Source organism: Myxine glutinosa, chromosome 4 (assembly GCF_964187855.1).
Source record: "Myxine glutinosa chromosome 4, kmMyxGlut1.1, whole genome shotgun sequence".
Lineage (NCBI taxonomy): Eukaryota > Metazoa > Chordata > Myxini > Myxiniformes > Myxinidae > Myxine > Myxine glutinosa.
Window position 1 is genome coordinate 109,872,179 of NC_136264.1, and position 17,641 is coordinate 109,889,819.

The 17,641-nt window shown below is 46.3% G+C and overlaps 1 protein-coding gene across 1 annotated transcript in view; it reads right to left on the reverse strand.

The window, feature by feature from the left end:
• The window catches only part of LOC144891793 (uncharacterized), a 46,768-nt gene that overhangs the window by 16,037 nt on the left and 13,090 nt on the right, over positions 1–17,641 (reverse strand). Inside the window, exon 2 of the mRNA XM_078776269.1 lies at positions 4,068–4,253. Coding sequence (XP_078632395.1) covers positions 4,068–4,253 — 186 coding nt within the window. The remainder of the gene's footprint in view (positions 1–4,067; positions 4,254–17,641) is intronic.

Consider the following 17,641-nt stretch of genomic DNA (forward strand, 5'->3'; position numbering starts at 1 on the left):
CAATTTCCGATGGTTGACTCAAGGTTGACGTTTTCATCACCGAGTCGTTTTTGTCCAGGAGTGTGTGAGCAACTCGCACCAAGTGTTAAATATTTTCGAGCAAAGGGGGAGGCAAGGGAGTCATAATGTACATACTCCAGTTGGATACTCAACACAGGATCTTGAGCCCACTATATTGTACATACAAAGTTAGAAAGTGGATTTACAAATGTGTTCAGTCTTCTACACACACTGTGCTGAGCATTAGAGAATTGCAAGTACAGTTGCAAGGATATTATAGTTGGGTGGATATGTGACAAAATATCAGAAACATGTTCCCCTCTGGCAGGAAGCATACAAATTGGTATATACTGGTTTTAAGGTATGCTGAATTGAAATAGATGTGAAGACATTTGATATGATCAACGTAACGTTCTCAAAAATGAGGTTTTGGGAGACGGGGTGTTTTTGCAATTTTTGCCAATTTTGCGCTATTCGCGGTAGGAGGGTACAGTTGGTTCTTGGTCTGCCATCTTATTGTGGCTTCAATGATCATTTAGCAGCATACATTACTGGAATGGGTATATAAATACCTCTAATATGGTGTATTACTTATCACATTGTGTTCGATATCGCACTCTACATGGACTCTCAACCATAACTGCTGGCACCACGTGTCATGAACAAATCTCAATGAAACCCTCATACCAAGGATGGAAGAGGTCCTATATCACGTTGGACAGATACATATATCCAATTCATGGCTGTTTATTTGTCTGTTGTACACCCATTGTGTTACTTCCATAGATATTGACGTTTAAGTTATATATGTATTCTTAGCAAAGGGAGGAAATCCAAGATGGCGACCACAGAGTTACGGAAACTAAATTGATTGCCTTCGCTTTCAGATAACAAACAGACATTAATTAAATGCATGTTATTTTTATTAATTTATTTGCGGCTTTCCTTGCAACTACAGGATAGGGCAGTTTCCTGATGCAAAACAGATAGTAATGCTTCATACACTGCTTCATAATTATAGCCTGCTAATACAATTTAATTTTATTTCAGGTGCTTGTCCAAATTAGCTGAAGATGTCTAAGAAAGTGAAGCTGGGATGTGCTCCAACTGCTGATGTACAACCAACAGATTGGTCGCTATGTGTTCTTTGCCAGAAGCCATCAACGACCCATCTTACAGACCCACGCAATTCAACAAAAGATCACGAAACCCCAAAGGGCTATAAATCATTAGCTGAGAACTTAGACGAACTTCACGGCCTCAATGCCCTTCCATTGCACATAGAACTGTCAAGGTTGAAGGATGGATCTGGGATTGAAACAACTCTCATGACAAATTGTGCAAAGTGGCACAAAGGATGCTGGCTTCTTTGCAACAAAACCCAGGTTGATCGAGCTAGAAAACGTAAAGAGGCACAACAACCTACTGAAACGCCCGGTTCACCAGCAAAATCTCGACTGAGATCCAGCTTCTCTCTTCCAAATGTTTATCCCAGAAATTAACCGGTCTGCTTCTTTTGTGATCAAGCGGTAGACATGACAGAGCACAAGTCACAAGGCTGCGACACTGGACTTCAACAAGCATGTACGTGCAATGGTGACAGAGCTCGGAGACACAAAACTGCTTACCAAGATGTCTTCTGGGGATATGACAGCACTGGATGCTGTGTACCACAAGGACTGTTTGACAGCATTGCACACACGACACAGATCGCTCTCCAGGAAGACTGACACTGGAACTAATGATGATATCAAACTTGAGTCAGTTGCTCTGGCAGAACTAATATCATACATGGAAGATTGCCAGCAATCTGACCATCCTATTGGTAGTATATTCAAACTATCAGACTTGGTGAAGCTATATACTCAACGTCTTGAACACTTGGTGCTGACCTATCAAACAGAGTCAACTCAACCAGACTGAAAGAAAAACTCCTGTCGAATATGCCCAATCTAGAAGCCAACAAGAGCAAGCATGGAGTCATTATGACATTCAAACAAGACATAGGTGACGCTTTATTACGAGCTAGCAAAAACGACTCAGACAGTGACGCAATTGTGCTGATGAGAGAAGCTCAGATAGTTCGGAGACAGATCTTTCAGATGAAGTATGATTTCCATGGATCACTCGATGATGACCAGTATGACACATTACCTCAGTCCCTTGTTGCGCTGGTGCAAATGATACTTGGTGATACCAACTTTCAGTACTAACATGACAACTGCAATGAAGTCAAAGGTGCAGTCTCGTCTTTGACTCAACTACTCATCTTCAATTCCCCAAGAGAGGTCGAAAAGGCACAACGCATGTACACCATCTCCAGCAGACTGGGGCTGGGAGAGACATGAGGATACCTGGTCCCCGCTATGGAGCGCTTTGACAGAAGCATCCAAATCCTGTCGCGAACTTGTAAAATGTGCCTGCAAGAGTAACTGCACAGGCAGGTGCAAATGTTACAAAGCTAACTTGTCTTGCACACAGCTGTGTGCAGGTGGAGGAAGTGTGTGTGAAACAGTGAATGGACATTACAATCGCCAGGTTAGAACACATCTGCAGTGACAGTTATGATGGATACATCATAACATAACATTAGTTTAGCTGATTGGACATAACCTTTGAATAGCCATTCAACGTGGTACTAATTTTTGATGATGTCAGAGAATTGGTTGAGAATGTTCTTGTTAGAGGTTTACATCTTATTTACATGTCCATTGTGTTATATATACAATAATAGATGTGTCCGTCTATTATAGAACACACAATCATAACATAACACAACATGTACATTTGTTATGTACAAATAATGTAATTTTTTATTTATTAATTAACATTGTCCTTTACATATAACTTATCGAGGTGCACTTGTGGATTGTTTAACCATAGACTTTATTTTGTCTGGTTCTATGAAATTCAGCTGGTTGGCTTTATTTCTGGTGTATTTCTAAATATCGATAACTTGCGTAACAGAGTAATTGGTATCTTAAAATTCCCCTGTCATACATTGTTGCCTATGTTTGAGCAGCCATGGGGTATATTCAAGCGTTTAGAAAATTAACAAGAAACTGACATTGTGGGTAAATGTAGGCGATCAAGGGCTCTGTATGTTTGTTACCAAATTTCATGCTTATACTATGTTGCATATTACAAATTTTTGTGAATTATAGAAGTCTTTCCATATCTGTCTGTTGTCAACTTTCTGAACAGAATACATACGTATATTACTGCCCACACATCTAACTTCCAAAAAGAGAAAAAAAGTATATGTCTTTTTGCAATTTTCGACTACCAGTAGCATAGCACATAACACTACATGTTCCCAGAGAAACACTGTCTATATTACTTATTTGGGACTGTTATTCCATTTAGCATGGATTGGAAGAAATACGCATGCAGGTGTATTTTGAAATTTATTAAATTGTGGCACATTTAAAGAAATCGAAATTTTTCTCATTTCGCAGTGCAGTTGATGCAGTGCAGTTATGGGTGAGAGTCCATGTAGAGTGAGATAACTAACACAATGTGATAAGAAATACACCATATTAGAGGTATTTATATACCCATTCCAGTAATGTATGCTGCTAAATGATCATTGAAGCCACAATAAGATGGCAGGCCAAGAACCAACTGAACCCTCCTACCGCGAATAGCGCGAAATTGGCAAAAAATGCAAAAACACCCCGTCCCCCAAAACCTCATTTTTGAGAACGTTACGTTGATCCTATCAAATGTCTCCACATCTATTTCAATTCAGCATACCTCAAAACCCTTGTATACCAATTTTTATGCTTCCTGCCAGAGGTGAACATCTTTTTCACATCTCCGCCCAACTATTAGGGCAACATAATGCTATATTGGTTGCAGGGATTTGTTTGCACTACTGTATGAAGTAACTGCAGAAGTTTTGGCAAACACTAGAAATACATTCCACCAAATCTTTCTTTCTAATTCTCTAACCCAAGATAATTCTGTAACATTGTTAGCCATTGCTATTTGATTGTAACATTACAGGAATATTGCATGTTATCAGGGCTAATTCTTATAAGAAAAGGCTAATGGAATTGTTTTACCTGTGTTCGGTCTGTAAACCTTGGCATCAGATAATGTCGTGTTCATGGAGAAGCCAGTTGTAGTTGGCTGTGCAGGTGAAGTCATGTTGTCGGTAAAGAACGAAACTTCCTCTTCGGTCGTGCTGCTGCTGTTAATGGTTGAGATGATTGATTGTGATGTTGTAGATGTCAAAACAACCATGCCACCTAATGTGATGGGATGAAAGGTTTAAGTGCTGACAGTGTTGTCATTTCTGTTTTGGCAATCTCATTATCGTTGGAAGACAAAGTGTTTCGTAAGTTATGCAACATTATTAACTCTGCCACCGAAGGTAGATGGAGGTCATCTTTTCACCCCTGTCTGTCTGTCCGTCTGTCTTTTTGTGAACAAGATATCTCAAAAGGTTATGGACGGATTTGGACGAAACTTGGTGGACAGGTTGGGTGTGTGACAAGGACGAAATGATTTGATTTTGGTGAAGATCCAGATCCAGATCAGGCTACAATATTTTTTTAAAGTGATTCTGCACCATTGAGAGATCGAGCCAAACCTGATAAGAGAGATATTTTTTTCAAACATCCAGGGCCTTCGAGCCAAACATGATAGAGATAGAGCCAAAAACTATATATATATATATATATATATATATATATATATATATATATATAATATATATATATATATATATATATATATATATATATATATATATGTATATATATATGTATATATATATACAGACTTGGCATTTAATATGGAATATTTTTTTTGTGGGGGTGAACTTACTTTTCAAGATGTCTTAGAACCAAAAGTTCATTGGAATTATGTTTAAATTATTCTAGATTTGTTAATGTGACCTTTAAAAGAAACAAAAACCACATTTAACATTTCAAAACAAATAAATTGATCCTTGAAAGTGATGTAAACTGATATCGAACTCAATTCATGGACAGTACTGTGTTAAACTTCTGTACGTTTTCCAGAAGTATCTCTTTATTTTGCACATTAGCCAAAATTTTTTTTAACAAAAACAAAAGTTAAAATACGACTGGGATTACGGACAGTAAAATTACAGTTCAGTACTTCGTGTAACCCCCACGAGCATTCAGGAGAGCACGTACACGTTGAGGTATGCTGTTCATGAGATTTGCCAAGGTTTGGACAGGAATCGCTTGCCATGCAGTGACAATAGCCTGCTGCAATTCACGCACAGAGGTCGGCTGCTGGCCCAAGTGGTCGATTTGACGCGTTAATTCTGCCCACAAGTTCTCTATCGGATTCATATCCGGGGACATGGCAGGCCACTCCATATGCTCTACACCACGGTCAGCAAGAAAGTGTTGGATCATGCGAGCATGATGAGGCCGTGCATTGTCATCTTGGAAGACAAAGTTTCCTCGAAAGGCTGCACGAGCAAATGGAGGCAAAGTTTCTTCCAGAATGGCCCTGAACTTGAACTGGTTCAGGGTTCCATTCAGAACAACCAGGTCAGTTTTGCCCCCTGCATGAAAAGCAGCCCAAACGGTCACCCCACCACCTCCAGCTTGGACTCTTGGCACTATACAAACTTTGTTGTAGGCTTCATGCACTTGTCTGTGCACTCGGACGCGGCCATCTTGATGATAGACCAGAAATCTAGACTTGTCACTGAAGATCATGTGATTCCAGTGTCCTGGCTGCCATTGACGGTGCTCTCTGGCCCACTGCAATCGGCGCTGGCGGTGTTGTCTGGTCAGGCGTGGCTTTCTCAGGGGACGCCTGGCACGATTGCCTGCTTGAACCAGTCGTTGGTTGACTAGCCTTCTGGATACAGGCACATTTGTCAGTTGCTGCCACTCAGCCCTAAGCCGATTAGCTGACTTGGTACGGCCATTGCGGACTAACCAGTGCAGCTGGCGATCATCCCTCCTTGTGGTTCTGTGCGAACGTCCTGGCCTCGGTATTGGAGTAGGGACACCCCTCTGAGCATTTAGTTTCAGGATCTTTGACACCTGACCTTGAGTGATGCCATACTGCCGAGCAATAGCACGCTGTTTCATGCCGTAATTTCGAAAAGCCACCACTCCATGACAAACAGCATTGTCGAGTTGACGGACCATCTCCAGAGGAAGCGGCAATAACTTTTGGAGACGTGCAGCAGTTGTTTTCCACTAATACAGAACGCAACAACCCTTGTATACCCGACTGTGAAGCCAATCTTCAAATGCACCTGTCCGTACATTTTGCCACGCCACCTGTGATATAATCCTGTTGTTGACTTCTTGCTGCGACCGACAATCAGTGACATGGTTCTTTTAACAAATAAATCACCAAAGTGTAAAAGAAACTCACCAGATTGATATACTGAGTTAAGAAAGTAAACCCAAGTCAAGAAAAAATATATATTCCATATTAAATGCCAAGTCTGTATATATATATATATATATATATATATATATATATATATATATATATATATATATATATATATATTACACAGGGTGGTCCAGAAACCTTGGGCACATTTTGAAGAACGATACCTGCAACAAACAACTAAGTTTATTATTGTTCTTTGGTGCAAAACAAAACATGATTACTCGTAAATGAATGTGACTGCTTCAACATGCACAGGCATCACGTGATACGCAGAAGAGTGAGGTGCATCATGTGATATGGATCGGGTTGAGCTGCACGCGTTTGTCTTTGCATTTGTTCAGTTCTTTGTGCATTAGACGCCCTAATATTATGGAAGATATCGTGAGACAGAAAATTCACGCTGTACGCTTGTATTCTGTTTCTGAAAATTCGGATGAAGTTCACAGACAACTTGTCAAACAATGTGGCACCGACGCAATTGCCAGAAGAACCATCAGCAGAATAAACAAGCAGTTTGATGAAACCGGCAGCATTCTTCCAAAACAGTCACCAGGTAGGCCTCGTACTGTTCTAACTGAGGAAAGCAGAGCGGTCATTCAACAAAAACTCGACAGTAACACGCCATTATCAACTCATCGTTTATCAAACGTCATCAACATAAGCCGATCATTGATTCGAAGAACACAAAAAGACCATAATGCAAAACCATACATACCCACATTAATTCACCAACTATCTGAGGATAATTTTGACAGGTGCGTTTAGTGATGTGAGACATTGCTTGGGTTAATGGATATGGACAATGATTTGCAGAACAGGATCTTGTGGTCAGATGAATACAAGTTTACTTTATCTGATTCTGTGAATCATCCTAACAGCATGACATGGGCAGTAGACAACCCACGATTACTGTTGAGCACAACGTCCAGTATCAAGATAGTGTGTCTGTGGTGGAAATGAAGAAGAAGAAGAGCCTTTGTAGGCGTGGGGCATATTGGATGCCTATTTAGGGGCAAGCGCTCGGTGAGCGAGGGGGTCAGTATCTTGTCTACTGAATGAGTTATGCAGAGATGAGCGCTGGATCTTCTTGGAAAGAAGTGACTGGGATTGATGACTAATGTTCAGAATACAGTACTTGACTTTGCTTTATAATGCTTTTTTTTTTCTTTTTCTTTTTGTATACTGAATCGAGGCTCGTGAAAGAGCTAACATTTATTTCACAAACAAATCAACCAGACAAACAAAATATATAAAAAGAGGGAGCGGAAGACAAGATGGGGAGAGAAGGGGAAGCACACAAACATAACATTTGAGAGCAGGGAGATGTGTGGGAGGGTGAGGGCTTGGGGGGAGGAGGCGTGGGAATGGGGGGGGGGGGGGTGGTGGTGCTTTATTAGCTTTGTAGGAATGATGATATTATTAACTGTTGTGTAGGATGCCAAAGATCGATTTGAATAAAGCCTCGTATCTTGAAGTGAGGTCTGGAAGCTTTTTCAATACAGTGTCCATCTGGGCAGCCATTTCTTCTGGAGGCATTGTTGGACCAATATTTTTTGAAGAAAATGTGAACGCTCCAAATTACCTACTACTGTTGGAGCAGGATGTATTTTCACTCAATGATGGCCAAATGTTTTTCATGCATGATGGTGCACCTGCTCATTATGCTGCCAGTGCTTGCCAAGTCCTTGATTTGAACTCTACAGACAAATGGATTGGCTGTCATGGTCCGGTTGAATGGCCGTCGCGGTCTTGTGATGTAACAACACCCTGTGATTTCTTCCTTTGGGAATTCCTCAATCACAAAGAGTATGCGAGGAATCCTGTGACTCTTAGAGACTTGAAACAAATCATCCGTAATGAGACTGCTGCCGTAACGACTGAAACATGCATAACTGTGTGTTAGAGTGCAGTTTGAACATTTGAACTGACCTGTTTCATGTATATTAGACTGATTCGAATGTTTAATGAGTAATCATGTTTTGTTTTGCACCAAAGAACAACAATAAATTTAGTTGTTTGTTGCAGATATCGTTCTCCAAATTGTGCCCAGGGTTTCTGGACCACTCTGTGTATGTATATATATTGTTACGGCCCGCGGATAAGATGTTGTTGTGTTTGCCGAGCGGATGGCCCCGCGGTCGTACAGTTACCCCGACTAACCCGATTCCCGAACGTTGGCCGGATCGCGCCACAGATATTCAATAGGGAAAAGACTAAGGCGACACGGATGTGAAGAAGAAGAAGAAGACGAAAACCAAAAGGGTTGGAAATACGAATATAATTTATTTGCTATTTACAGGCTCAAAATAACCAAGGAAGAAGGAAAGATAATAAAATAATATACAGAAGAATTAGAGACACAGTGCAAATTCCTTATACAAGCTTAATTAAATACCCAGGACAGAACAAACAAAACAAACTCACATACACAAGAAGGATGGAAAGGCAGGAGGTGGATGGCTGGAGGGAAAGGAAGGTCCGAGGGGTCCTGCAGCACGATCGGCGCGTTTAGCAGCCGCCGTTCCTTCGCGGCCCTGCTCAAAACCGCCGTCCAGGCCCCAAGCGGCTGTTGAGTGTTGTTGCTGCTGTGGCCGCCGCTGCTGCTGCTGCTGTGGACGTCGCGTGCTTTGCCAGGACTACAACAGGCTTTGTGCTTCCCTGGATGATGACCTCCTTAATGTTCTCTATGTTCTTTTGCTCACATGCCAGCCTCAGACTCTGCTCGGAAAGGCACCAGCTCAGGAACAAACATCGGCCCACTTGATCAGCCGTTGCTGTGTACAAAGCTTCCTTGGGTGATCTCAATGTACTCTCGCAGTTGGTTCTCTTACAGTTGGTTCTCTCTGGATGATCTTTTTACACAACTCAGCAACGACTCCACTCTACAACGTCCTTGCGCGCGCGCTTTTATAGCACCTCCGGCGATCAAGCCGCCGGCCTTTAGGACACGCCCATCGGTGTGCTCACCTCGGCCCTGGTTGGTCGCGCGACCCTCTGGCTCCGCCCTTGATGACGACGGGCGGGCACGCCTTTCTTCCCCGACCCGAGCACATGTTCAATGGTGGTTATGGAGGGGATGTAATTGGCAATCGAGGCTTGGCAATGATGAAAGGCAATGAAAGTTTTGGGAGTGGGAATGGGGAATGAAAGGAATCTACTCTATTTCACTTGGTGCAATGGAGTGTCATCTTAATGGGAGACAAGGCCTTACCCTAATACACATAATAAAGATATAACTATCAACCAGGGGGGAAATCTATGATTGGCTAACGTGTATGCTTTATGGAATTAACTACGGGAACGCCCTTTGACCTTTATACAACACTGGAGGCAGGAGGGTCCAGACTTAAGCAATAATTCACAACAATTTACTACAATACAACACAATAAAAAAAATACAATCCTTATATCCGCAACACTGCACCCTCCTCCTCTTAGGCACGTCCCGGGCCTATAACTTTAGCTTACTGTGACACGTAGGTGTAGTTCCCTCTACTTTTAACCTGACCCTGAGTGCGACAGTTTTAAAACATAAATACATATGTCCCGCTGCTCCATTGCACCCTACCTAACAGACTCATGCCCACAGCTAACCGAATTGCGGAATGGTCTTCAAACTATACATTGACGGTGGGGAGCATTATTTACACTGACGTTACTTTATTTACAAAACGCAACCCAGGACCTGTGATTGTTCTTTTTGGGGGGGAAGAGACAGTCTGCTCTGCATCAATGCACCATGAAAGCACCCAAAACGCACCAACACACCCTCAAGCACCAATCGGTGCCCAGTCATCACTGTCATCAATAAAAATAAACCAACAACCCCTAACCCTGCAGGTGGTCTCTTGCTCTTCGGCTCCCTCTGCTGGCTATTATTATTTTCCTGGTGTTGTCATCTTCCTTTGCTGGCGGCCTATTTGCAATAAAATGCACCTAACATGTCCATTTCTTTTTATTTATGGCCCACAGGGGCCGACTATGTATGGTTCACCTGTGGGGCATCGGTGCCCTGTGGCCAAGGTCCGCCAGCAAGATTTTGGGCCCTCATGGCCGGTGCCAGCAGAGGGGCCATGCCCCAACCCATGGGGTCCATCAGTGGTGCTCAGCCACAGACATGTGGTCCATAATGTGGTGCATCGATGCAGACAGCTGGTTCTGGGAGTTCCGGGCGCACAATGGCGGACTCACGCACGCTCCCCTCGGCGCCCAGTGGCGCACAGGTCCTCATGTGGGAGACAAAGGGGGGAAAGACAGATGAGCGAGGGGTAAGGTCACAAGGGTACACATCAATCAAGGCAATGCAAGGCGAAGTGCGTACATAGAGCGAAGTGAGAAAGCTCGTCCCTACCGTACGTCACCCCCCCTGTCACCTACTCTACCCTTGCCCTTACCCCATATTTTCAAAAATCTACACATTTACAAATTCGTCACTACTGTCACGTCTTCACCATATTTCCCCTATACCAAATTCGTCTTCACTCCCTCTACTTCAAAATTTGCCATCACCCAATTCATCATCAATCCTCATAAGGAGGAAGAGATGGAACAACAAAGCACAATGTCACACCCACGTCATGATGCGTCTCACAATCCAAACATTTGCATCAATAAAAATAATAAAAACAACCTGGCATGGTGTGGAGGTACGTCATCCCAGGTGAGTGGATGTAGATGGTGCGAGGAGATTTTCATCCTAACTACTTTCTAAATGACATTAACACACTTTACACTACCCGGGGTCTTTCCCTGCCAATCCATTGGCCAACTTACACTATGGGTTCTAAAAACCAATTCCCATTGACCAAACTGTGGTGCTTCTCAATTTGGGGTCTCACTCCCCCGATTCATCTCCCGGTGCCCTTGCACAATTTCCGGGCTGGGTCGTGTAGCTCTCCCAGCAGGTCTACCCACCTGCACACCTCCACCACTGCAGTTGCCACCCGAGCTTACCTGCTCCTTACCTAACCTATCTAACTGGGGAAGGCCCCTCCTGGCTCTGTCACCCCTCGGTGCCCTCTGGCACTGGGCTACCCGGGTCCGTCCTCCGGATCCTCGGGCCCCATCCACAACAACTCTACCGGCTCCCAGAGCCCACCTGCGGCCTCACCTGGCCGACATCCTCACAGTGGTGGAGTGCCCAAACCAACTACACACACTAACAGGCTACACGCCCAGCCATTTCCACAACACTAATGCACCCATCCAAATACCATTCTTTCACCTGCACCACAGATGCCAATATCCAACCACAATTTACCTGTACCCTCTACCTAACACTTACACTACCCGCCCCGGGTATTCGTGATGGGGGTCCATTCTTCCCCCATTCACACCTTCGCACCATCCACTCCCCTCCATAGTTTCCACCATACTCACTCCACGACCATCCATTCCAATACTCCATATATTCCACACTCCATGTATTCCACACTCCATTCTCCATACACCTGTCGTTGCACACATGTGCAATCACACCTGGTGCCACCTGCACCCTCCTTCCTTCCTGGACCATTTGGTCAGCACAACGCACAATCACCTTCCCTCACTCATACACTGCTCCACACACCTGTTCAGTTGCACACCTGTGCAATCACACCTGTTCCTTACACACTTTTCACAATACACTTCTAAATACACTCCAACACTCACACGGCATCATCTAAACTACCTGTTGCCCTGCTAACTTAGTGCTCCCCGTCTTCCCTTTAAACTAAGCACATACCACGTCATTATCATCCACTCTAATCTACCTGCGTCCCCACGACAGGTATCAGTCACTACCTAATCTTAACGTTACCTAAGGTCATCTTCTAGGTCCCTATCATTATATCCTAACCCTCCCGGGCTAGTTTCCACTGCCATAAACCCCATAAGACTAGTGCTCCTTTGCCCCCGGCTGTGAGAGATGGCAGAGTTGCCATCCCACCACATCGGGTATCTTCTACTACCAATTTTGCTCTCCAAATTCCAACCAATCAAAAATTTTGCCAATCACTACCAATCGTCTGCCAATCCTCACTCTACCAATCATCAAATTTTGTTTTCCTAATTTCGGGTCCAAAACACTATCCTCATCATCATCATCACAGGCCGCTGTATCTGAGCCTCGGTGCGTCATGACATCATTAAACTCGGCTTCGCAAAGCCGAGCAATGAATTCGGGTGGTTTGGTCGCCTGCAGTTGGATCCGTCCGGCATTCACGACTCTGGGGAGGAGGCATGCTCGGGCCGAGGTTCCACGCACCATCTCGGCGCGGTACCTTGCGGTCCCGGGCCCGATGGCTCAATCTCCCCGGTCGGAACCCCGTCCCCGCGAGGGGGCACCGTGCCGCTTCCTCCCACTCGCCCTGGAACCGGACCGGTCGCCTCGCCCGACAAGGCCCGGACTCGACCGTGCGGGGCGGGGCCAAGCCCGAATCGGCAACGACGCTTCGAAGAGAAACGACGCAGCTTCGATCCGCGCCGGGCCTGGCATCCAACAAAGCACACCACGCCCCGAGTGCTCGCATCGGCTATCCGTCGCTCTAACCGCTAACCCGGTTACCGTCGATGCTTCACCTGCATGCTCACATGCATACGCTACCCCTTTCACCCTCACCGAGCTCGGTGCTCCAACGCCGTCTGTACATTCCACCAACGCATTCCCTGTTACACACCACACCTCTCGCGCACACTCACCGTTCGCACACTCTCTTAACACACCTCGCGCACTGTCTTGCGCACTCTCCCTCGGTACGTACTCCGTACCACTCACCATGGGCGTGCACCCTTCCATCCACCCACTAACGCGCTCACATGGGCTCTCCCACACCCGCGCCATGACCAACTCAGGTGTGCTTCCTCGCACACCCTCAACCATTCCAAGCGTGCATTCTCGCACCCGCTCCACCACCAACTCACTCTCCGGGTCACTCTCACCCTCGCACGTACACTCCGTATCGCTCTCACTCCCTGGGTCACACTCCGTACACCCCGACGTGCATTCTCGCTCGCACTCGGCATCACACTCGTGCTTCGTAACACGCTCACCCCTTGACGCACTCTTCGTATTGCTCTCACTCCCTGTGTCACACTCCGTACACCCCGACGTGCATTCTCGCTCGCACTCGGTATCACACTCGCGCTTCGTAACACGCTCACCCCTTGACGCACACTTTTTTTTCACACGCGTGCCATTTCCGCTCACACGGGACCCTTCACCAACGCCCGGGTGCCATATTGACCCCAATCGCGCGACAATTCTTTTGTCGCCAAACATCCTTCTACAAAATCTACCCGCACAATATACAGCACGACTCACCTGGGGGATCCTTTTCTCCACGCGCACCTGCAAACTTCCATTTGGATTAGCAAGTACATCATCATGATTTGAGCAGGGACTTTGTACATATTCCATCTTTTCCTCCCGCCGCGAGTGGTTTTCTAAGTCCCCGGTCTCTTCAATTTCAATGCCCACTACCACTTTTTCTTTACTCACCTCGACGACCGTTGGCTTTAATAAAATTCCCTCTACCTCATCGGTCGCCGGCTTTTCTAAACCCCGGGTCGCGATTTCTACCCCCGTCATTGTACCCGCGCTTTCCTCCGCCTCGCTCAACCAGCGCTTCTCGACCCGCGTTACCTCCTCGTGCACCCCTGGGACCTGCTCGCCCACCATGCGATCCATGGTCTCCCCACATTTTTGCATGCGGTCACCCATTCTGTCCGCAATTTTGCCGATTCGCTCCATTTTGCTTCCTAGCCTCTCAAATTTCTTGTTTAACACCTCAAATTTAGCTTCTAGCCGTTCCCCCATTTTGTCCATAAGGGCCCCCATTTGCAGGAAAAAAAGGTTCGAATCCACCGGCGGCGCTGCTACGGTCGCGGGCGCGGTCGCCGTAGCCATGTGCGAGGCGCCATTTTGCGTGCCTGAAACCTCCTCAACCACCTCCTCATTGCCCTCCTCCACATACATTTCCCCGAGGTCCTGGGTCAATTCTACCCTGTCTATCTCTCCCACCGGCATCCCGTCGCCTTGACCAGCCATGGCGCGATTTCAAAATTCGGGTTTTGTAAAACAAAATAAATTTCAGTAGCTTGTAATTTTGAGCGCGTTAAGCGCGCTTCGGGTCCGTTCCCGCTCCCGACACCAATTGTTACTGCCAATTGTACAATTGGTGTTCCAAAATTTGGGCTAAATTAATTTAGTCTCAGGTCCGAATCCGACACTCCTGACACCAATTGTTACGGCCCGCGGATAAGATGTTGTGTTTGCCGAGCGGATGGCCCTGTGGTCGTACAGTTACCCCGACTAACCCGATTCCCGAACGTTGGCCGGATCGCGCCACAGATATTCAATAGGGAAAAGACTAAGGCGACACGGCTGTGAAGAAGAAGAAGAAGACGAAACCCAAAAGGGTTGGAAATACGAATATAATTTATTTGCTATTTACAGGCTCAAAATAACCAAGGAAGAAGGAAAGATAATAAAATAATATACAGAAGAATTAGAGACACAGTGCAAATTCCTTATACAAGCTTAATTAAATACCCAGGACAGAACAAACAAAACAAACTCACATACACAAGAAGGATGGAAAGGCAGGAGGTGGATGGCTGGAGGGAAAGGAAGGTCCGAGGGGTCCTGCAGCATGATCGGCGCGTTTAGCAGCCGCCGTTCCTTCGCGGCCCTGCTCAAAACCGCCGTCCAGGCCCCAAGCGGCTGTTGAGTGTTGTTGCTGCTGTGGCCGCCGCTGCTGCTGCTGCTGTGGACGTCGCGTGCTTTGCCAGGACTACAACAGGCTTTGTGCTTCCCTGGATGATGACCTCCTTAATGTTCTCTATGTTCTTTTGCTCACATGCCAGCCTCGGACTCTGCTCGGAAAGGCACCAGCTCAGGAACAAACATCGGCCCACTTGATCAGCCGTTGCTGTGTACAAAGCTTCCTTGGGTGATCTCAATGTACTCTCGCAGTTGATTCTCTTACAGTTGGTTCTCTCTGGATGATCTTTTTACACAACTCAGCAACTACTCCACTCTACAACGTCCTTGCGCGCGCGCTTTTATAGCGCCTCCGGCGATCAAGCCGCCGGCCTTTAGGACACGCCCATCGGTGTGCTCACCTCGGCCCTGGTTGGTCACGCGACCCTCTGGCTCCGCACTTGATGACGATGGGCGGGCACGCCTTTCTTCCCCGACCCGAGCACATGTTCAATGGTGGTTTTGGAGGGGATGTAATTGGCAATCGAGGCTTGGCAATGATGAAAGGCAATTAAAGTTTTGGGAGTGGGAATGGGGAATGAAAGGAATCTACTCTATTTCACTTGGTGCAATGGAGTGTCATCTTAATGGGAGACAAGGCCTTACCCTAATACACATAATAAAGATATAACTATCAACCAGGGGGGAAATCTATGATTGGCTAACGTGTATGCTTTATGGAATTAACTACGGGAACGCCCTCTGACCTTTATACAACACTGGAGGCAGGAGGGTCCAGACTTAAGCAATAATTCACAACAATTTACTACAATACAACACAATAAAAAAAATACAATCCTCATATCCGCAACAATATATATTGTTGTGGATATGAGAATTGTGTTTCTTTTATTGTTGTGTAAATTGTTGTAAAAATATCACCCTCCTTCCTCCAGTTGTGTATAAAGGTCAAAGTGCGTCCCGTAATTAGGTCATAAACAATCACGTTAGCCAATCATAGATTTCCTCCTTGTTGGTAGTTTATTTCCTTATTCTATGTAGGTTAAGGCTGTGTCTTCCATTAATTGACACTCCATTGCACCGAATTCAAATAGATAGATCCCCTTTCAGCCCCATTCCCAAAGCCTCGATTGCCAACTGCATTCGCCGCAGCTGCTGGGCGGTTTTCACCGCGACTCCATTAGCCATGAGGTGGGCTCGGAGAAGAAGGGGGAGGAGCCGCCGAATCCAGGGCGTGGCCCGCCGATCATCATCAAGGGTGGAGCCAGAGAGCCCGTGCCCACCAATCAGGGCCGAGGCGACCTCACCGATGGGCGTGTCCTGGAGGCCGGTGGCTTGATTGCCCGAGGGCGATATAAACGCGTGCGGAAGCCTAGGAGTTGAGCAAGGAGTCAAATGTGGTTGCATTGAACAAGGAGTCGAAGGTGGTTGCGTTTGAGCAAGGAGTCGAAGGTGGTTGCGTTTGAGCAAGGAGTCAAAGGTGGTTGCATTGAGCAAGGTGTTGAAGGTGGTTGCGTTTGAGCAAGGAGTCGAAGGTGGTTGCGTTTGAGCAAGGAGTCGAAGGTGGTTGCGTTTGAGCAAGGAGTCGAAGGTGGTTGTGTTTGAGCAAGGAGTCGAAGGTGGTTGCGTTTGAGCAAGGAGTCGAAGGTGGTTGCGTTTGAGAAAGGAGTCGAAGGTGGTTGCGTTTGAGAGAGGAGTCCAAGGTGGTTGCGTTTGAGAGAAGAGTCCAGACGAGCTTGGTAAAGGCAGAGGAAGGGATCCCCACGGAGAGTTGCGCCCGTTAAGAAGTTGGCTCCACCAGAAGTTGGCTCCACAAGCAGTTTTGGCTCCACCAGCAGCATTGACTCCACCAGGCAGCTTCGACCCGTTACCCAGCGGGAGCCAGATTGCGGTGGCATCGGTGGCCGTCGAGGTCCAGCCCGACGTACCGTGCGGGATCAAGCCCGAACCATCTGCCCCAGCTGAACCTTCCCATTCCTCCTTCCAATCATTCCTGCCTGCAAATTCCCCATTCGTGTGTCCGTCTTTGTTTGTTCTGTCTTTGGGTATAAGTTAAGCCTGTGTAGATAAGCTAGCATTTCACTGTGTCTCCTTGATTCCTTCTGTAATTATTTTATTATCTTTCCTTCTTCCTTGGTTTCTTTTGGTCCTGTAAATAGTAATAAATAATAGTCGTAGTTCAAACCTTTTTGCCTTCGTCTTCCTCTTCTTCACATCCGTGTCGTCGTTGTCTTTTCCCTCATTGAATATCTGGGGCACGATTTGGCCAACGTTTCAGGATCGGGTCTAGTCTTGGTAAACGGCTCACGCCGCGGTTCGCTTCGCTCGGCGCAACATCCATTACGCTGCGGCCGTGAGCGGGGGGTGTTCCTTCGCGTACCGGGAAGCGCTGGTATTTAGGTCATAGGACTTGTGGGCCTAAAACCCTATCCAGCGCCGACCGGGCGTGGCGTCATACCCCCGGGACCACGTCGGTCAGTAACAGACGAGGGGCTTAATCCCCCCTCGAAGGGGAACCATAGGCCGACGTCGGGT